Here is a 20,660-nt window from a genome sequence, read left to right as displayed (position 1 = left end):
TGTTTGTTTTTCGCTGCATTTTCCCCTGGTATGTTTGATGGACAAATGTTCTATGAATTGATCGCTTCGTAAGGACTACCTGCCATGCAGCCAAGAACCACTCCCTACGCGTCTTTCGCCACTGCCAGCCATTGTTGAGATACAATCTGACGAATGATAATCAAGGGATAACATGAAAATTCGCCAGATATATAGTCAATACTCAATGCTCGAACAGTGGCCAATTCATCATGATTACTAGCTATCAATTTCCTCGCTGCAACTCATCAACGTGATTATTTGTAGCCCGCCCTATTATCTTCCGCCTCCACCTCGATCCATATACGAATTGCACGACTAAACAGCCCAAGCCCAAAAGCAGAATCCCGATCAAAAGCGTAAACGTCCACCCAATCCCCATTACCCGAATAAGGGGAAACACAGCCGCCACTCCTCCACCCCCAAGTAGACACCTAACAAGGTTCAGTGATGCTGCAGCCGTAGCGGCCTGTTCAGGATAAACATCCACCAAAAACGTAAACACCAGGCATTGGATCGACGTTGTGGTCCATCCTACGACAAGGGTACTGATGATGGGGATGGAGATATGGGCGTTCTTGTCCAGCGTCCAGCCAAAGATAAGTATGGAGGCGATTTGCAGACCAGCCCAGAGCCAAGCAGTGCGAAGCCTAGCTCGCTCCAGTGGGAAGCTGGCTGCCGGTCCAGTGTAATTGCCTTTGATGCGTTTGTAATCGATGTCCAAGAGTCGCCCTGTTGATGCGGTGCTTATCATGCAGCCTACGCCGTTTGCAACATAAGTTAGTCCCAGCTGGGTATTGTTGAGATTGTAAGTTTGTTTGAGAAGGGTAGACTGCGCGGTGAGGGTCATTTGCCACAGTGCGTAACAGATGGAGACGAAGATGATGGCGAAGGTGATTTCAAGGCCAAGAAGGATACGTATGGGATTAAAGAAGCTGAAGCTTTGCTCGGTATTGGGTATTGCCATTGGATGCGTCTGCACAGGGTCTTGCCGCGAGTCTTGCGCTACTCGTTGAGGCTGAAAATACATCAGGGGGCATTTTGAGATACCCCTGGCCTGGATAGAGCCGTTTCCAACCAACGATCGTAAAGTCTCTGGGAGAAGGAGACCAAGAAAAAAAATGAATGTCCCGGAGTAGATAGCGAGAAACCAAAATATAGATCTCCAGCCAAGCGTATCAGCGAATACTCCCCCAAGGATTGGTCCAAGTGCCAGTGGTAACATTTGCCCTGCCTGGAAGAAGCCCATATAGCCTCCCCGTTCCTCTCTCGTCGTTATATCTCCAAGAACGCCGGTGCCGACAACTATGGTGCTTGCACTTCCTATGCTTTGAAGACATCGTAATACCATAAGCTGGGGGTAGTTGCTGGTCCTTGCGAGGCCAACGCACGCACTCGTAAAAATAAAGAAGCTTGATAGATATGCTATTCGGCGTCCCTTATAATCTGACAAGGTACCCCAAATGAAAGGAATGATCGCCTGGAAAACGAGATAAGCTGTAACGGAATAGTTGATCAAATCTATTGATACTAGTAAATCAACTGCAATGGTTGAAATGACAGGGAAGTAGATATTTGTGGCAAACCCTGAGAATGTAGCAGCAACCGAGACAATGAACACGATAAGACCTTTCAATGAAGGGGAATGCGCGCAGTAAGGGGAGGTAACCAGCGCGTTTCCGTCCTGACTATTAGACGGTTGTTCAGCCATTTTATCGACTATCAAACCACAGAAGCAGAGCTAAATTGCAATTAAAACTCCAATTCGAAAGCGAATAGATACACAGACCAAAGGTCGCGAAACACGGTATTTATCACAGAATTCCCGGAGTAGATAGTCAAACGGCCTTCACGGACCCTCATGGCCAAAAGAAGTCTGTCTGAAAGAACTCCATTCAAATAACGTCGGCCACGAAGTTTACCAATTCCTGCACAGATCGCGTTTTCTCAAGTTTGGGCTGGGAGATCTGGCGGATGCAAAGACCACATCTGTGCACCGAGTTGTCACTAGCCGCTGCCGGCCCACTGTCGATAACCGACGACAACCGATTTAATTCCAAGATTTAAATTGGCGAGTGGGCCGATGTAAACGGAGTTCCTTAAGGATATAGTTCCACCCAAGCATGATCTAACCGTTCCGTTTTGACTTCCTCATATATGCATAAAGATCCCGATATTGCCACCCCACCAGCCCAACTATCAAGATGTATCAGAAAACTTTTTCACATGCCCAATAATGTGGACGAAAGCCAACCAGGGTCACTCCCATGGCCCCCTCTCGGTGATACGATTCTTTCCTCAACGAAGCGATTTACCCTCAACTCACAAGTAGATCACATCGAGCGAGCATGGGACGATCCGGCTCAACGGAAACAAGCATCAGAGTCAATGCATCATATCCAACGAATAGGATCAATGATGTGGGTTCCTTTCCAGCGATTGGAAGAGGCACACAAACGGTATGGGCAACAGTATGGGTATCGATAGTTGGCGATGTTAAGCATTGTTTGGCGCATGGGAAAAGATGGGAGAAGGCGAATAAAAGTGGCCCGTCATTACCAGTTAAGAAGACCGATCGAAGTGTGCAGTACGCTAACCAGAGTGTCACTGCTTTATTAGTCGTTGCAAAGGAAATTCCAACTCTGGGGGGTTTGGAGGAACTTGATGGGCCACGGATTTCAGCAGGCTATTTCGGCAATGGGTGGCGGCGAGATTGTCTTGTTTCCTAGGAGAAGACTAAACTTTTGAATAAAGCTATTGAGCTTGATTTCAGGCCATCCGCAATACCGCCACATGAGGTGTTCAGCCCCAGTTGCCAGGCACCATTCACGAAGTAACCTAGGAGATCTTCGATTAGGCTTGGACAAAGGGTTCTTAGAAAGTTGGAGATCTTAGATCACAACTATCAGCACTTGAAATCAACAATGGCACCTGAATCACCGTGCCTCAGTATCTGCTTCAATGCGTGTTCAGAGAAGACCCTTGGAGCAAGATGTCCACAGCGGTTTGCGACATATGATATGCAGGAGATATTGACCTGGCAGATCCATTGTTGGAACTTCAAGTTTGACTGCCATTGCGGGAGGTATACTCCCCCAAATAATGAGATGTTTTCCTTAAGTTTTGTTCACTCCTTCATGCTGATGCTGTGATGATGTTCTTTGTGAGCTGACTGACGATCAGAGTGACTGAGTTGTCACATGACCCCTGAAGGATAAGGCAGCAGCCACAGTGGAGGCTTGTAGTTTAAATAACAGCATGTATCTTCATATTAAACATCTACGATGGTGTATTGAAAGTTAATATAAACTACCAATCGAGAAGAGAATAGATCAGAAGAGATATGAGCAAGACAAACAAACCATTAAGAACATATCGTACGTTATGCTCCGGCAAATATATTACCTATTATTAAACCTTCTTCCGAGGAAACTAACAAGAACGAAAAGTGGTGAATAAAATTAACTCCATTGACAACTCCGATGCGCTTAGAATTTACGAGACGTATCAAACCACATAACATATCTCATGGGAAGAAATGTTGTGATCAAGCTGGAGCAACGTGTTTCTCTTCCTCCCGGTCCCGTATTTCGCCATTCGTTCCCACGTCTTCGTCCTCATATTCATCGTCCATGTCGTCCGCATGGCGATTATAATCAGGATGTTGTTGGGCAGGGACCCAGGAATCACGGTCACCCTTGAGGGGAGAGTCTTGGCTAGCAAGGTCCACACCCTCACCACGGGTCTTCGACATGTTGTTACGGCGTCGTTGGGAAAGAGTGCGAGAGCGGGTGGAGAGCTTGGAGCTCACAGCCGCATTGGATGAGACCCAGTGCGTCAATGCATCTTCGCAGTCTTGAATAATTGCTCTGCTGGCGTCATAGCCGTCATAGGCATTCCGAGTCTCTCCTGGTGTAACCGGGGTGTCGTCAACCAATTCAAGTAGATGCTTTCCGTATCCGGCTATGATAGCCAACTTTTCGCAGTGTTCGCGAAGAGCGTCAAATTGGTATGTAAATGCGGCCTTTACCTTTTCTCGCGTGATATTAGATAATTGTGCCTCGGCAACGAGAGATTCTGCCTCCGCTCGAACTAATTCCTGCTCCAATACTACAATTCGAGGAGAATTGGGCTCTTTGTATTTGAGATGCGCGATCTGGTCCGTTATTTTTTGTTTCCCTGAGGGTCCGAAGCTGGTCAGCATCAAAAAGACGACGTAAATACGGAGAATAAACATAACATACTGTCTCTGCTTGGTTGTACAGATGCTTCGATGTTACGAATGCTCTTCATTGTAACCCGGTATTGGTCATATCGATCTACAAATTGATCCTCTAATTCGCCCATCTCGTATATTAAAACTCCCAATTTATCGGTAACATCCGAAACGTCATCGTCGCATGACTCTCCCCAGGCAGACAGTTGTTGCTAGGCGATGTATGAGTATGGAGTCAATCAAAATAATAGACAGAACTGTGAGACGTACGGCAGCCTCCATTCTCTCCCTGCCCACTAACTCCATACTTCGCATCACATTTTTCTCCATTTTCACCAGTTGAGAAAGCTTCTTGGAAAGGTCAGGGCTAAAAGCCCCAGCTGTTTGTTTCCGAAATGCATGCCCTACAAGACGGGAGAGAAATTAGCACTTTTACATCAAGCAAGAAAACTGATGTTCAATCCATTCCTCCACAAGCTGAGTATCATTTTCACACATTTAAGACATGGTTGACATATACAAGGATGTTGTCTACCCACCAATGCTGGTTCTTCCAAACAAACGGTTCGTTTTAGTCGTTGAGGGTGGCGGGGGTGGATTCTCAAGCTGGGATGCTGTTGGTGCGCGCGATTGGCGCATGGAATAGGTCCGATGCATTGCGGGGAAGGATTAAATATATATGTTAGACGAAACGGTGTCTTTGTGTTCCGGGAAAGCAGTTGACGTCCTTGTCGAATTCGTCGTTGAGTGGAATATGTGCAACCGTTTTCAGGAAGCCTGGTTCCGACAGAGAATAAAGAAAACGAGCTTGAAACTGGGTTTTGAGATATCAGATAACAGGCCAAGCCATATCCGGGGACTCGCAATCGGACGAGAGCAAACGGCCAGGTACACGTACGTTGTACATGTACAAATATCAACGATTCTCGTTACCGGATCTTGACAAACTCAAGGCAAGTTGCGGTGGATCAATGCGGCTGCTGCGGTATGTGACGTCGATGAAGGTCGCTTAGCTTTCCTAAAACAGATAAGCGCAAGGCATCAGGTCCAGCAAAATGTTTGCTGCAAGGTACAGAAGGTTCATGACATTATTTGCTTTGCAGAGCGGGGCAAATCAACGTCCTCTGCAGATATGACTGATGCCAGAGTATCAATGATATCATTCTATCGCCATTTGAGCGCGGGGTCAACGCTTGTTTGCTCATTTTTGTTAACCCGCAGCCATCGTCATAGCCACACTGCATCAGACAAAACTCCCAGAAATGGCGGATTACCGATTGTAGATCTAATATCGCCATGAGATCTCTTCAATAACCAGACTTGTCCTCAAAAGGCAACAAAACCTCAAGGCAAAGCTAGTGTCGAAATGATTAACAAACTCTCCCCAAGCGGACCTACTGGGTCAAAGAAAAGTCGAGGTGAAATCGAGGTACGTTGTTGTATTACTGGCATTGTTTATGAATACCCAATGCACCTGGCTGATATCAGTGCTTGTCAGATCGAATATATTCGTCGTTTGAGAAAGCGTCTCAAGCTTTTGACCAATTCTACTATTCGACAATCAGCTAATATTCACGTTCATTGAATCCAAAGTTGCAGAATCCAAAGTTGCAGAATCCAAAGTTGCAGCATCCAGAACGTTTCCGGGCCTCTTCGCTTTTCACGAGCGAGCAAGTAAAATAAGATAGTAATATTTGTCCTTTGGTGTAAGTGACCAGCTCCTTTCGTGAGCTGAATGCGAAGCACAGACAAACCCTCAACCACGCTGCTGAACCATGGCTATTCGAAATCAAAAAGCTTACTGACAACGACTAAAAGCGCATCGCGGCCCAACCACGACAAAGACTCTCAAATGGCTGAGGTCAAAGCCGCGTACGTTGAAAATACCACCAGGCAATACACCGTTGGTGACACCAAGAATTTCCCGGATTTTCTGCGTGGTTGGCGAAGTTGGGTATGGGGATGGATAAAGGAAAAGAATCTCGAAATTGAATGACTGGATGGCTGCTAATCTTCAAGGACAAAGAGGTAGAACATGCATTTGGTGAGGTGATGCTCTTAACAAGCCCGATAATGAAACTTGGTCCCATGGAGTCACTGCAATTAAATTCCACTGCAATTTGGTGTAGCAGACACCTGACATACCCTGCGATGTCCGGGGGATCCTCAGTGAGAGCTGATAGCTCCATCATCAATATCAAAGATGACAGTACAAAGGACAGACCCTGTCTCCAATTCAATTTCACCTTAGATTCGGGTATGCCTCTATGACAGCAGACATCAACAAGCATGGAAGTTTGAGGAAATGTGCAGAATCCACACTCCTAGAGTGATGAGGCTTGTGGAAAAGAGAATTGAGACTCAATGATAGACCATTCTTAGTCTAAGGTGATTCATGAATCATTCAGCTCAACTGACAGAATTGGAAAGACACTTCATCAAACCAGTGCCCATTCATCAGAAGTTGTGTGGTGTGGAAACATTGTGGGGCATGAGCACACATATCTTTCTATTGATATATGACTCTTGAAGCTTTTATGCATGACTGGGAGCCAGAGATTCTCTGCTGTAAGTCTGTTGAATGAGAATTTCTTATCATCCCAGCTGTGGTTTGGGAAGACAACAGTCTATGCTGATTGCAAACTTTTTGTGTTGGTATATAGATACTATCTTGTTTATATGCCATTTGTTTCCACTTCTCATTTCCTTCCTTATCATTGTATATACATTTTGTCTGAGTGGCTATAGTGTTTTCAATCAGAATGATGCAAGTCATCGACATCTCTGATATTTATTCTTCTTTCATCTCAGAACATATTCATTACTAACTTATCTTCAGATAATGCTGGGAATGAGATAAGAACACTTGGCCATCATCTATGAATCATCATGAGCTAACAGATTACTGATATCTGTGTAATCCTCAGCTGTTTATAAGATATAGAGTGTAGTTTAAAGTCTCATCTTCTGGATTTCAACAGGCTCTGCATCATTAAATGAAAGAGCAAATTTTGAAGAAAAGTGGGAAAAGCTCTTCATTACAATTCAGTCATACTAAAGTTCAGCAGTTCTGTCACATCTGAAAGAATATATTATGTCATACGCGATCTATATCACTCTCATATACTCAAATTCCGTAAAACATTGAGCTGGAAGCACAATTTTTCATCATTGTTTGATGCTGTGCTGTGCATGTACCGTTCAGTTTCAGCGGCGGGTCGAGGATCTCGCTGCTTATACAGGGGAGGTCCTTAGGACTTTCCGAGGATAGAGCTATATAAGGTTGTACGGTATCATATCGGAAGGGATTCGGATAGAAAAATAAGATATCGAGGCAGTAGAACGTAGGGGCGAGATTATATCAGAATCATTCGCTGGCCCTCAGAAGATTGGGCCAGCTGCTAGTTATATACACGTAGTATCGTAGGTAGATCGAACCTGCGATGACTTGCACTGGTTGCCTGCTTCGGTGCTTCCACCTCTACCTTTGAATTCAGACTGCTTCCACAATTCATCACAAAGGCCCCAATGGGGAAATGATGCATGTCATCTTTCTCAGAAACAAACATCAAGAAGCATCAAGTTGATCTTGTCTCTGGACGTTTTGCTGAATTATATCCGTATCTACCGAGGCCTCCTCAGTGGTCTACGGAGATATATGTATATATATATATCTGTGTAGTACTGAAGGGAGAAACTTATAACTCTGGGGCTTTTAAGCAATATATGGATTAAAACAAGCAGGGGTTTTGAAGGTAATATTGCCTGCCTGCTTACAGGAGTTAATAATATCAATATTAGTAATCTCCGTATCTCACGGGCTCCCATATTAATCCAACTTTGCTTACCTTCCCCCAGACCAGGGCAGGCGGTTGTGACAGAAGAACGCTTCTTTCCTTAATTAAGCCCCAGCATAATAGCATCTCTTAAAAAGCCCGTTCAACGGAAAGTTAAACTAGTACGGAGCTCCGGTTTAAATGGATGTATTATTACATGGAAATGGAAACTTCTTTTTTGGAACACTCCTTCGAGACTCCAGCTTCAGAAAGAAAAGGGAAAGAATTAAGATATTGCATGTGAGTGAGCTTCTTTTGTTCTCACAAAGAACCTCATTTTGCACTGGAACACTGTCCATCCATCTGTTCAGCTACAAAGCTTGGTATGAGAGTGTTCTATCAACAATTGGCTCCCATAACAGTTTCTGCTCCTCTATGCAATGCGAATTTACCAAAAACAAATACACACACTTCTGTTTGAAAAATTTGCTTCTCAGAAATTAGTTTGTTCATAGAATCATTATTAACTATTTATTGATATTACTCATGCTGATGATGATTAGTACTCATGCAAAAAAAAAAGTACAGAGCGAACCGGGCAACGAGGCCTTTGAGGACCAACAACCAAACGCCGACGACAACCTTTCCATATAAAAAATAATAGAAAATTAGAAATGAATGAATGAATGAATGAATATAGGATACTATTGCGTACCTTCAATTCTTCTCCTCTATCAATTCATTCCGTCTATCCACCTGGTTCGAACAATGCCTGAAGTTTCATCATCAATCCCTCATCCTCAAACTTAACTAAGCTCAATCGAGCAGCAGATTTGCCCACCCGCAGCGGCGCGCGTGCGCGAGCGGGGCGATGGCTTTGAGGCTTACATAGTAAGTCAGAACTTTTGGGCTTGTCAATCAGTCCTAGAGAGACAGGGTGCTTGCATAGTAGTTGTTGTGGGGCGTTGTTATTTTTAGCGATGGGTGATGATGCATGAGGGCGCCCGGGGAGATCACTGATATGCGAGATTGCGACATGCTGATGGGACCGGGAATATTTCCAAGAATTGATTGGATTAGGACTGGATGGAAGGCATCTCGACTTTTTTCTTCCCCCCTTTTTCTTTGGTTTTGATTTGATGGCATGTTTAGAAGAGGGGAAAGGTTCTGGGTATGCATGCATGTTATTTATGATCATTCTGCGTGCAAGTCGATGTTTATGTACTCTGAATTTGAGATGATATGTAATGTAACTTTGCGACTCTTATCTCCTACATTTTCTTTCTTTTCTTGTCCTTTTTTTTTTTTTTTTTTTTTTTTTTTTTTTTGAGTGGTTGAAGTTAGTTATTATTTGAAATTTCGGAGAATACTTAGTTAACTAACAAGTAACTCATTAGTCAACTTAGTAGTCAGTTTATGATGCCGATTATGTGAGTGAAATTGGAAACCCTAAAAAAATCTAATCATTTATATCAGCATAAAAAAAAATAAAAAAAAATAGAGGAGAATAAAATAAGGAAAAATAACGGCATGGAAGAGGGAAAAGTCATCCAGCTCAATTTTCTCAACGCGCAACTCCGTGGCTTGACTTGGCTGAAGTGAAGCTGCTTCTGGTGCTTTGGTTGGCGGAGAACAAAGAGGCTGTGGCAGAGGCTGTGGCTGGGCACCTGCAGCACCAAAGTGGGAGTCATGAGATGGAGATAAAAAGTGGGAATAATACATGCGAGTAATGATATGGATGTCAAACGACAGCAGCGAGTGGGGTCAATTTTACTCGATTCGGGTTGAACGCCGGGCAGGACAAGATTGAGCAGCGAAGAAGGTCAACACTGGCAAGAGGTAAGGCTGAGTGAGAGGATCCAAGAGCGAGCAGGACGGCACATTATTTTTCTTCTTACGTTGACTCTGAAAATATGCGAGTTACATCGAGTAACGATGCTGAGAAGATCTAGTCTGTTTTGATATTTCTTTTAATAGCACACAAACCTAATCTGACCCAGCAAATCCTAAGCTTACATAGAACGGCTCACTAATGAAGGTCAACTCACCCATCCAGCTAGCTCTGCGTAGTAATGTTTGCGCTGTGGTATGTATTATTTAGTTTTCATAATTTCAAGGTTGAAAATGCGCATTGGCAATACCTCCCTCGGTCTCTCCTTCATCAACTCCTTCCCCGTATCTGCTGGCGATGATTTCTGGGGGGGATGGAACATCGTATTCCCTCCATCCCCTGCTCCCTGGTGGACTAGTAGAATGTCATTAAATCCCATTAAATACGATACAATATGACGACAAGAATTCGCAAAGCAAAACCAACAGGTTCAGGAACAAGAATAATCTCAAAGAATCAAACTGACATGACACAGAGCACAGCCCACAGCCACGCAGAAACGACACCGAACAGGCTTAGTCCTTGGCTCCCCTCGTCTCCTGGTTGCGTAGTGCTCATTAGCCGGCTTTTAGGCTGTGTCAAAGAATAGAAACATTCCATTCCAGCCCGCCAATGAGATGCTTGAGACGACTCCTTGTTGCGAGTTGGCAAGCAATCGTTTGGCTATTGCCACGGCTTTGATGCGATACACGCACACTTCCCACCCTGCCAGCTGGAGATCCCTTGCCAGGGCAAGCCTTGTTTTTCTTTTGTGATCAGCCATGGAGATAAGCTACTGTCATGGCTGTGGGGGACGCTGGGAGCGCTGGCGGTTGCGAGTGGTGGATGCGGTTGATGCGGTGGAATTATTGTGGGACGCGGTTTTGCGCAGGCTGACGCTGGCATTGGGGGCTTGGCGGGCCGGCATGGGCAGAAATTCCCAGTTCTCGTAGAATAGGAAGGGCTCTTATATAGGAGATAGAGCCATCACCACTTTTTGCTTTCTTTATCTTATTTTGTTTATTTCTGCGCTCTCTCTCTTCTCCGGCGGGCACTCGTTTACCCCAGCTTGCTTTGTGAGTTGTGTGGCTGTTCCTGGTGCTACTGTTCCTCTCCCGATCGCTCGTGCTCCCAGCTGCCAATCCCTCGTGTTGGCTCCCTAGCCTCAGCCGCATTAACCTCGTTTCCCTGCCGTGTTCAAATAAAACACCCGCTCGCTCGCCCTTTCGTTTTCATCTCCTCAATCCTATCCGACCATCTCTTGCTTCGATCGTTCATTCATTCGTTTTTAGTTGTCTCTCGCGAACAACCATCTATCGACCGCTTTCTCACCGTGTGTCGTCATCATGGGCAAAGGCGGTAGAATAGCGTGCATCTTCACGCCCTACCTCCTCTCAATCGGAGCCCTCGTCTGTCTCATCTTTGTCGGTTTGGGTGTGACAAGCTCCAACGCTCCATTAAATGATATTTACTTCGTCAAGGTGAGTTTACCAAATCTATGTACAGTATATCTAGATCCATCTAATATATCACCCACCAGGCCGACCTAAAAGACTTGAACCTCAATTCAAAAGGCCTTCCCCAAGACCTCCTGCCCTTTACCAACAGCCTCCAACAAGCAGACGGCAGCGGCAAGCTACACGATTTCTACCTCATTGGCCTCTGGAACCACTGCTACGGCGAGTATGAGAACGGCCAGTACAAGATCATCAGATGTACCGACCGCAAAGCCAAATACTGGTTCGACCCCGTCAAAGAATGGGATCTAGAAGATTTGGTCAAGGATAAAGATGGCCACAAGTTCTTACCTTCTAGCCTCGATAAGGGCCTCAGTGCCTACCGGAAGGTTGCTGGATGGATGTTCATCGCCTTCATCGTGGCGTTAGTAGCAACCTGTGTCGAGTTACTGGTTGGTATCGCTGCTGTTTTCAGTCGATGGGGTAGCCTGGCTGTCACCATCGTGTCTTCTGTATGTTATTTTTATTTGCCTCTTAAAATTATTCCCTCCCCGCCCTCGGGCATCTTTTCTCCCGCCTTCCACCCAAAACTCTAACAAAAGCAACCCAGGTCTCCTCCGTTTTCTTTTTTGCCGCCGCCATCACCGCTACTGCGATGTACGCCGCTCTAACTGCCGCCGTCAACACTTCCCTAAAACCCTACGACGTCCACGCCTCACTGGGCAAAACCATGTTCTCAACTCTCTGGCTGGGGGTTGCCTTCTCCCTCGCCTCTGGCGTCTTCTGGCTTTTCAGCGTCTGCTGCTGCTCCGGTCGTTCACCTTACAGCCACTCCAACAACAGCGGTAGTGGCTTCGGCGGCCGTCGCAACCGCGGCATTACCGCTGAGAAGACTCCATATACGTACGAGCGCGTTTCGGATCCGTATGGCGGCGCCCCGACAGCGCCGTTCATGCCCGCTGCAGCGGGTGGTGCACCTGTAGGCGGCGCCGGCGTGGGCGGGAGGGATATGGCGTACGAGCCATTCAGACATCATGATGCGCACGCATAAAGGGTCGATTGGTGTATTGGATGAATATTGGTAAAATGGATGAAAATGAACTATGGTAGTTTGGTTCTTGATTGTGATTGATACCTACTGCTGGCCTCTCCCGTTACGCTACGTGATGCTACGCTATCCCCCTCTCCCACCCTCCATTTCCCGCATGTATATGTGTTTTGCCTCCGGATACATGTGTGTGTGTGTAACGTGCGTTTGTATGTGTGCACACTCATTCCCCTTCCCCTTGGTTGGGATGGGAAAAGTTTCACATATGTATACGTACGCGCGCACATGCATACGCACACAACCACCATTCCATCTAAATAAGGGGCAGGATAAGTAAGGGATATTTTGATCATACACCCTTCTCTCCTGGCCCCTCTCCATTCTCATGTGAAAGTGACAGATTTAATGTCTTTCCTTATTTTTTTATCTTTTTCTTCATTATGGTTAAGCCATCGACTATGTTTGCTTTATTTTGGCTTCGCATGCTGTATTTTCATATCTCTATCTATATATCTCAACATCTGTTATTATTTACGTGATTTGCATTAGATTACATCCTATATATGTTCATTTATACAAATCTCTATTTTCTAGGACCATCTTTTCGGCTATTTTGGACGACCCTTTTTTTTTGACGAGGGTTTTTTTTTTAGGTTTTAGGGTTTTTTCTAATGTCGTTCCAGGGTGTCCAAACTGCAAGAGAGATGTATGTACATGAATGTTTGTGTGTAAAGCACAACAATGAAATAATAAAATGAAATAACTTGAATGGGGAATGAGGAATGGGAGTTGGGCAAATAGCTGACCCAAGTAGCAAAACTAGACACCACTCAATGGAAAACAAATCAGTGGAATAAACAGAAAGTGCCAAGTAGCTATTTCGCTGTGAAAGTTGCTATGCGTCAGATGTTAAATAGAGCCTTTGAACCTTCTAAGCTTTTTAATGCGGGGTGTGGAGGGGATGATTGTGTATATATCTGTGAAAATGGTAATGGTTCTCATCCATGTGAGAATTTCAAGCAGTAGTTCACAATTGCAGTTACTGTGACTACTTACAAAGCAATTTTTTACGATCCGCCAGGCACACATACATACTATACTAGTAGTACTCTCAGCGTTGTGTGATAATCCGGTTCTACGAAACTTGCAATGTTCAGAATCCGAGGTGCAGGATCAGGGCGCATGCATCCTTCGAAGACCCTCTGTGTCGGTAGCATGCCTCTCAACAGGCCAGGCATCGGAGCCGCAAGACTGGAGAATGTAGATATCCGAGATAACAAGTATGTATATCGTTTCCTCCCCAGACATATGAGAAGTATCATCAATACCGATGAGATATGCAATCGCCGAGGTTGGGGTTTTGAAGGGGTTTTGCTCAAAACGATGGATGAAGGATCGTGGCTTGTATCTAATTCGTCATTACACACAGCATCTCAACCTGCGAGGCACTGGATATGTTGCCCCACTGTAGTAGAATTGCCTAAATGGTTACTACTGCCTTGCTATGCATCATGTCGGCTAGCAAGTACCGTTCAAATCATCTCCAGGCCTCCGGAGCAAGCGGGAATCGCGACTCAATCTGACCTGGCTGGTTGCTTTTTTCGATCCTCTGAGTTTTCGTTTCTCCCCTCCTCTTTGTTGCAACATTCCTTGCATCCGCCTGGTACCCGTCCTCTCCTCCTTGTGCACTGTTGAAGAAAAGCATCCGGTCCTAAAAATAACTACCCGCCAGCCAATCTGAAGCTTGAACAGCCGTATGTTGGTCGGCCAAGACGGCTCAAGTGCGTCTACGCCGCAACAAACAAGCCACTTTTTGACTGGATTCTACCCCTGATCGTGGGGTTGCATCTGGCTCGCGAAGTCTTTGCCTGTGTGTCTGTAATTGACAGATTGGATGCGGGCAGTGCATGCATCTCTAACAAATCAGCAAAAAGCTCAGGGCAGTTGAGCATTTCCGCGTACAGCACCTCCGTCATCTCGACACAAGCCTGCATATTGGGGAATGAAATTGAGAATGGGATGGTTGGTGCCTCCCAAACCCCGCTCCTGGACCCCGATGACGAAATTCCCAATTTTCAGATAATTGTGTTAGCCTGATGCATAAGCAACAGCATATGTATGGAAGGGGAAAGAAAAAAGAAAATCAGCTTTCGAACATGTCCCCAGGTATTGGTTTTGGAAGTGCTCGGCGCTATGCATCCAATGTTGCATGAACAATTTACCCTAATGTTACCAGAATTCCAAGAAGCTTCCGGCTTTCCGGGCATGGACTTTGACATTAGGTGAAGAATATCATAGCATTCACGGTCAGGCTCTCTAGGAAGTGTTTGGGTAAAGCACCTAGTCTTGGTGCTTGGAAATGGTTTAATCTGATAATGCCAGATCAAGATGCAAGCGGGTCTTGATCGGGACCACAGAGGTTGTTTTCTCCTCCTGAAATGAGGCACAGAGCTGAATTATTGCGCCCAAGTTGGTCACTTCCACGTCTTTTATTTCCCCTTATTCCGGCAAATCGATATCCCCAGGGGCCAGCCTTGTTGCACTGAGCACGAACCCTTTTCATGCACTGTTCAAGTACCTCCACCCTTGCAAGGCCCGGCTAATGATCCAAGCAACATCTGATATTCGCCGACGACACTTGACTCCATTCCAACATCACACTGTAGAGGTATGGCTTTACATCAATCACAAACAATGAGGTTCATTAGCAACTAACCTGTCTATATATAGAACAATGACGCACATGAGGACTAAATTCCAGGACCTACATATCTAAAGTATAGAAGGCTGCTCCTGCAGAACGAACCTGTTCGTGTGACTCTCAAAATACTAGTACTCATCGCAGTCACACTCCCACATCCATGCTCCATATGCCCTCCTGGTGGACGGTCGTTGAAGCCAATTGGCTGCATACTTGAGACTCTGCACCCAGCATACTGAATTTGAGATACATGGCGACGATGTATCTTTCTACGATCGCTTGTGATCGCAGACAATCTCTGTGAGAGTTGAGCCATGACTATGAATAATTTGACACCGAATCTATCCAGCTAGTATGGATTGGAGCTGCAAATATACGTCGCATGCTCCGGCGGATTATACGAGCTCTCCAGACTGTGTTGAAAGGCCTAGCATTAATTTGAAAGTTGGAAATCGACAGAGATATCATCCAGAGCCAACAGCTGCTTTCTCTGATCCTTCTGATTGGCTATCAACAAAGTATCTGATCCAAAGATGATGAAAAAGATTCAACTTATAGCCTTGTCTAACATCGAGAAAGTTGCATTCCCCTTTTATCTAATGCAAGCCGCCCATGCAGGCCTCCTATGGGATCCAGGGTCTAATGGTGTGAAGAGTTGATCCATCTTGCACGGAACGACAGAGAAATTGTTTAAGATAGCACTGCAGATCATAACCCCTCAACAGGAGAAGCGTCCCATCCAGGACCCCACAGAATTGATTCCCAAGCGTCTGACCACCCTTCCAGACAATACCACGAGGTGCCTGCTTGCGGGTAAAACACACCAATGGTACATAATCAGAGAAGGACTCCCCTCTTCTCCTGTTGTGTTTTGCGCTATTCCTTCATACGACCTCCCATTGGAATGTTATTGTTCCCAAGCGACCGATTTGCTGACGAACCATGAGTGACTGGTGGACTGATTTCGCCGACAACCTTGCTACAGACCTTGCTCCCCTTGTTGCTCTCTTTGGAGAAGCCCCTACCAAGCAATACCTCAGCGAGTGTTTATATCCAACGGACATTGTCATATTCGCGACGGCGCCGCTTGGTATCATTACCACGATTGTATCCGCGATCCGTGTCTACGGCACCCCGTCCCTCAGAGCTTTTATTGGACGTGCACAGGAAGGGGTTGGCACGGCCGAAGCCGAACTATGCTCATCTACTAGCCGTGATGTCTGCGAATTGTACAACAATGGAGGCTTCACTCGTGTTTTTGGCCGCCCCAAGCTCCTAGAAATAGTCCACGACGAAGAAGCTACAGAGAGTGACTTTTATCACAAAAGCCCAGAGGCACCGCCAAGCGCCGGAATCTATTCATTCGAAGAGTATCTCAAGACGTCCCGAAATGAGTGGCGAGAGCTGAAAAAGTCTTTCGAGGACGAGGAACGTCTTTCTTCTCTATTTAACAGCGGAGACGCTGGGTCGTCGGATTCTAGTACATCTCCTTCGAAATTCGCTCCAAATCCGAATCTATCTCTAAATGTTGGATTAAAGCAACGAAAACGACATTGGTACATTGTAGCATCTGTATTTGGAATTATTCTACAGTCCGGTGTTCTTGTATGGGCCGCCATTGCGAGATACTACTACAAATTCTTGAGGGACGACTTGCAAGACGTCTACGCGGTCCCAATGACCTTCCTCGGAACTATCCTGCTATGTACTGGAATAGCGCTTTGCGCCTGCTTAGTTGAAAAAGTCACTAAGGAGCGGGTGTTTGAAAGGGAGTTTCCTAGTGCATCTCGAATATACTGGGTTCAGCCTGGTACTCAATTTGTAGGCGATCAGGCCTTCGACTCGTTCGCATATACTCATCGCAAAGGCAAACTTTCCAAGTACATAACGTCTTGGAAAGAGAAGAGAAAAGAGCCCCAGACGGCCCTGGTATGGGCTGCTATTAGCACCACGTCAGCTGGCTTTGTATTACAGTTTTTAGGCCTGAGAGCATGCCATTCATCTGTAGCAGTGGCTCAGTTGGGTGCCACTCTGGTAATGACTGCTGTACGATCATCTCTCCGGACAAAGCGCTTAAAAGAGAGTGAAGTTTTCTTGGCAGATCGTCCAGAATTTTATGAGGGACATGAACTGGACTGGCTCTCCCTAAACATTGGAAATCTAAGCCGCCATGGCCGTTTTGGATGGGCAATTTCTATGGCAAGATATCACCGCCAAGGGAAGCTCTCCAAAGAAAGCCGCAAGCTCTTTGACGAGAACTGGGTACCGCAAACCTCATCCTCTGTTTACCAACTGGAAAAAACGCCAATGATCGGCAAAAATGCTACGTTTGAGATCATGTCAGTGCAAGACGGGAATCAGCACTTACTCTCTGGTTTTCGACTGGCTCACTGTGACAATCACAAATCTCATGCAAACAAATTACCTCAAAACTGGCCTTGTACTAAGCGCGCGGATATTCCACTTGACCCTCCGATGTGGTCAGATGTTCGGCCCGTTATCGACAATGACACCCAGCTTTCCCCAGAGAATTTTCGGGCCGATGTTCAGTCTGCTCCCGAAAAATGGAGGGCCAGTTTTCACATGAACTCAGCAGAGGATAGGCTGCCTCATGATATTCCGAGAGCACTCCTGCATAGAGCACGTCTTGCGCGACTAACCAGCTGTTGGGAAGATAGGCTAGTTGCTGTTCGAAGTATCGCACGATCCTTAGCAAGGGCTATCGAAGACACCGCCAAAATTCTCTTTACCACCGATGTCGTCTTTGAGCATGGATGGAATGAAGCTTTTACTCTCCTCTGGGCCGTCCAATGTTCACCTGACAACGCAAGACCGGATATAGATTTCAAAATCGAAAGCTCACCATGGAGTAGTGTTATTGGGACAAGAGAGAATGACAGAAACATCTACCTCTCACTCAGACGGAAGATTGACTTAGATGGCAACTCTGAGGGCAAATGGCGAGCTGACGAATATGAACTAGAAGCAGTCCTTGGGATATGGCTTTGGTCTCTCAAGGAGGCTGGCATAAATGGACCCCTGCAAGCCCCGCTCAGACGCATTATTTCTGCTAAATCAAATCCGCGATATAATGCCAACGTAATCTTGGATTTTGAACTCTGGCGTGCAGGTGGAGGCTTTAACATCATTGAGACAAGACAGCCAACTCTCAATTCCAATGATCTCCGCCTATTTGGCTGGCAGAACGTTTCTGCCGATGTACTGGAAGTTGGCGATTTCACAATGTTGGAGGTCCCCGCGCTGACCAAATCCCTTCCAATCATGTGTGCTCAGGAGATTTATTCACTTTTCTTTGCATCAATGGCGAGGATTATCAGGAGCATTGGTGGAAAAACGACTGTTCGCGACGCTAAGCGCTTCGGTCTTACCAATACCAACATCTGTCGGATTCATGATGCTTTCGTTAATAGTGGTCTAGGCCCAGTGGAAGACGCCTTTACATGCATAATTCCCGCACTCAGACTCGAGGGAAAACTTCCACTCGGGATAGAGATCCTCTCAGCTGCTAGAAAAGCCGCGGAATCACATGTTCGTGATGGTAAATGGGTCGAAGCAGAGCAACTTCTACTATGGGCACTTCCTCATACTTTGCAACCAGAGACAAGTTCGAGCTCGGAGGAGCATGAAATTAGGCAAACTGAATTGCTTAACCACCGACGGTTACTGGCCTTGGCATTATGTGAATGCTACCGCCAGGCTGCTTTTCGCGATGCAAAACTATATTTTGCAGCAAACGGCATTCTCAAAATCCTCAATGACCCTATATTTGAGACTCAAAGGCATGTCCCACTTGCTACGGAAGGGGATTGTCGACTCACTCTTGTTGGCGCTGTGAGGTGCTATGGCCACGTTGTTCTTCGTTACTTACAGGACTTAGATGATGAGGGGACAGTGAAAGAACTAGAAGCAGAATTGCGTAATAGTGAGGGTTTCGATTCCAGCCAATCCGACTCGGTTAGAACCGATTTGCGGGGTTCACTCGAGATATCCCTATCTCGCATTATTGACTCTGGTGACCTAAGCTCCACATTATACTATCTAGAACTGAGCCCTATGATGACAGATGCTAAAGAACACAGATCAGCACTTATCTCCGCCGTGAGGCAGGGCTGGTATGTTATTGTTAAGAACCTCGTTGAGCGTGGGGCCGCCTTTGAAAGAAGGGACAGACTCAACCGCACCGCGATATCATATTCTGCCAAAAACGGAGATTTCATCACTTTCGACTATCTTCTAGAGAAAGGGGCTATTCCAATTTTCAAGGATAATAAAGGTCGCACTCCTCTTTCTTATGCTGCAGGATGTGGAAACCTGGCTATTGCTGGAAAGCTGCTCGCAGATGCACGGGTCGATCCGGATGTTGGAGATGAGAATGGATTGACGCCATTACAATGGGCATCAATTAATGGCCACCAAAAGATGGCTGAGCTGTTGCTGGAAAAGGAAGGAGTCAACGTAAATTCAATGGACAACAAAGGACGGACGGCGCTCTCTTACGCAGCAGAACTTGGGCACGATGAAGTTGTTCAGCTGCTGCTGGCAACGAATGAGATAGATGTGCACCTGAAGGATGAATGCGGAAGAACAGCACTGTCCTGGGCATCACTAAGTGGACGGCGGAAGGCGGTTGAATTACTCCTCGAAATGGAAGGCTGGGACATGGACGCTGAAGACAAGGGTGGAGACACTCCCCTGTCCCACGCTGTTCGTCACGGAAGGGAGATGGTGGTGGAACTATTCCTTGACAATGTTTATGTGAACAGGACCTGGACAGCCGCGAATGGCAGGAACCTATTGTCTTTTGCAGCAGGCAATGGACATGAGGCAATTGTTAAACTGCTATTGGCTACGACATTGGATGTCAATGTAAAGGACAATGACGGGCTGACACCGCTAAACTGGGCGATAAAGGAAGGCCATGGACGGGTGGCTGAACTTCTGCGTACAGAAGAGGGTAAAGATCCAGCGTAGTCTTTTAACCTGAGAAGTCCTGTTTGCCAGGGTACGTTATAATGTGCTACGGTTAATTATGTGTCACGATTTTCTCGGGGACTTAAGGTATTGTGAATGGGTGATGAGTTTTTGCTGGTTGCAACAGTCTCTAGGGTTATTGTAAACATAATAATTAATACATATCTCCTCCTAAGTAATTATCTAGACCGGTGGTTGGCTTTGATGGACGCCTCTTGCTTCACTGTGCATTCTGGCCCCTATTAGAGTCTCTCTAGAATGGAGATACCTCTTCTGCCTCTTCTGCGTGTGCGGGCGCTTCTGAAAATCTGTTGAAGCATGGTGACCTAATAGCTCTAGATGAACCAAGTTTTGATAGGGTTTATAGCAATACAATGTACAAGACAAGACGTGGGTAGACATATCATGACCATCTCGAGGAAAGGAATCGGGAAAACAAATGTTAGTCAGTGACAATAATGTGAGTCCTAGATGATCACATCAAATCGCTGGAAGGGCCTCAGGCAAACCGCAAACCCTCAATCCAACAGCGAAGAATAAAAAGACTTCATGGATGAGGGCATAAAGATAGCAGACTCCGAT

At 45.9% G+C, this 20,660-nt stretch overlaps 9 protein-coding genes across 9 annotated transcripts; 5 read left to right on the top strand and 4 right to left on the bottom strand.

Annotated features, from left to right (window-relative positions):
• Window positions 1-244: 244 nt before the first annotated feature.
• HCBG_08252 (uncharacterized protein) lies at window positions 245-1,729 on the bottom strand (the record flags this gene model as incomplete). Its single annotated transcript, XM_045435301.1, has 1 exon — window positions 245-1,729. One exon carries the CDS (start codon window positions 1,727-1,729, stop codon window positions 245-247), a length of 1,485 nt encoding a protein of 494 aa, XP_045283793.1.
• Window positions 1,730-2,366: 637 nt separating this feature from the next.
• On the top strand, window positions 2,367-2,747 carry HCBG_08251 (uncharacterized protein; the record flags this gene model as incomplete). The annotated part of the gene is made up of 2 exons (XM_045435300.1): window positions 2,367-2,598; window positions 2,638-2,747. 2 exons carry the CDS (start codon window positions 2,367-2,369, stop codon window positions 2,745-2,747), a joined length of 342 nt encoding a protein of 113 aa, XP_045283792.1.
• A 508-nt stretch (window positions 2,748-3,255) lies between these two features.
• Window positions 3,256-5,170, bottom strand: HCBG_08250 (sphingolipid long chain base-responsive protein PIL1; the record flags this gene model as incomplete). Its single annotated transcript, XM_045435299.1, has 4 exons — window positions 3,256-4,197; window positions 4,263-4,446; window positions 4,505-4,638; window positions 4,774-5,170. The coding sequence occupies 4 exons, from the start codon at window positions 4,889-4,891 to the stop codon at window positions 3,566-3,568; spliced, it is 1,068 nt and encodes a 355-aa protein (XP_045283791.1).
• Window positions 5,171-5,289: 119 nt separating this feature from the next.
• On the top strand, window positions 5,290-7,117 carry HCBG_08249 (uncharacterized protein; the record flags this gene model as incomplete). Its single annotated transcript, XM_045435298.1, has 8 exons — window positions 5,290-5,303; window positions 5,468-5,513; window positions 5,553-5,663; window positions 5,800-5,921; window positions 6,053-6,106; window positions 6,364-6,491; window positions 6,767-6,802; window positions 7,074-7,117. The coding sequence occupies 8 exons, from the start codon at window positions 5,290-5,292 to the stop codon at window positions 7,115-7,117; spliced, it is 555 nt and encodes a 184-aa protein (XP_045283790.1).
• A 3,005-nt stretch (window positions 7,118-10,122) lies between these two features.
• HCBG_08248 (uncharacterized protein) lies at window positions 10,123-10,664 on the bottom strand (the record flags this gene model as incomplete). The annotated part of the gene is made up of 2 exons (XM_045435297.1): window positions 10,123-10,255; window positions 10,495-10,664. The coding sequence occupies 2 exons, from the start codon at window positions 10,662-10,664 to the stop codon at window positions 10,123-10,125; spliced, it is 303 nt and encodes a 100-aa protein (XP_045283789.1).
• A 272-nt stretch (window positions 10,665-10,936) lies between these two features.
• Window positions 10,937-12,986, top strand: HCBG_08247 (uncharacterized protein; the record flags this gene model as incomplete). The annotated part of the gene is made up of 3 exons (XM_045435296.1): window positions 10,937-11,361; window positions 11,421-11,849; window positions 11,948-12,986. 3 exons carry the CDS (start codon window positions 11,227-11,229, stop codon window positions 12,386-12,388), a joined length of 1,005 nt encoding a protein of 334 aa, XP_045283788.1.
• A 548-nt stretch (window positions 12,987-13,534) lies between these two features.
• Window positions 13,535-14,482, top strand: HCBG_08246 (uncharacterized protein; the record flags this gene model as incomplete). The annotated part of the gene is made up of 3 exons (XM_045435295.1): window positions 13,535-13,665; window positions 13,690-13,976; window positions 14,118-14,482. The coding sequence occupies 3 exons, from the start codon at window positions 13,535-13,537 to the stop codon at window positions 14,480-14,482; spliced, it is 783 nt and encodes a 260-aa protein (XP_045283787.1).
• Window positions 14,483-14,955: 473 nt separating this feature from the next.
• On the bottom strand, window positions 14,956-15,402 carry HCBG_08245 (uncharacterized protein; the record flags this gene model as incomplete). The annotated part of the gene is made up of 2 exons (XM_045435294.1): window positions 14,956-15,059; window positions 15,192-15,402. 2 exons carry the CDS (start codon window positions 15,400-15,402, stop codon window positions 14,956-14,958), a joined length of 315 nt encoding a protein of 104 aa, XP_045283786.1.
• Window positions 15,403-16,028: 626 nt separating this feature from the next.
• HCBG_08244 (ankyrin repeat domain-containing protein) lies at window positions 16,029-20,324 on the top strand (the record flags this gene model as incomplete). The annotated part of the gene is made up of 3 exons (XM_045435293.1): window positions 16,029-17,425; window positions 17,765-20,061; window positions 20,266-20,324. The coding sequence occupies 3 exons, from the start codon at window positions 16,029-16,031 to the stop codon at window positions 20,322-20,324; spliced, it is 3,753 nt and encodes a 1,250-aa protein (XP_045283785.1).
• Between the last annotated feature and the right edge of the window lie 336 nt (window positions 20,325-20,660).

This window comes from Histoplasma capsulatum (genome assembly GCF_000150115.1).
Source record: "Histoplasma capsulatum G186AR genomic scaffold supercont2.15, whole genome shotgun sequence".
Classification (NCBI taxonomy): Eukaryota; Fungi; Ascomycota; class Eurotiomycetes; order Onygenales; family Ajellomycetaceae; genus Histoplasma; species Histoplasma capsulatum.
Note: the sequence above shows the minus strand (reverse complement) of the source record. Positions and strands in the feature narration are given on the sequence as shown.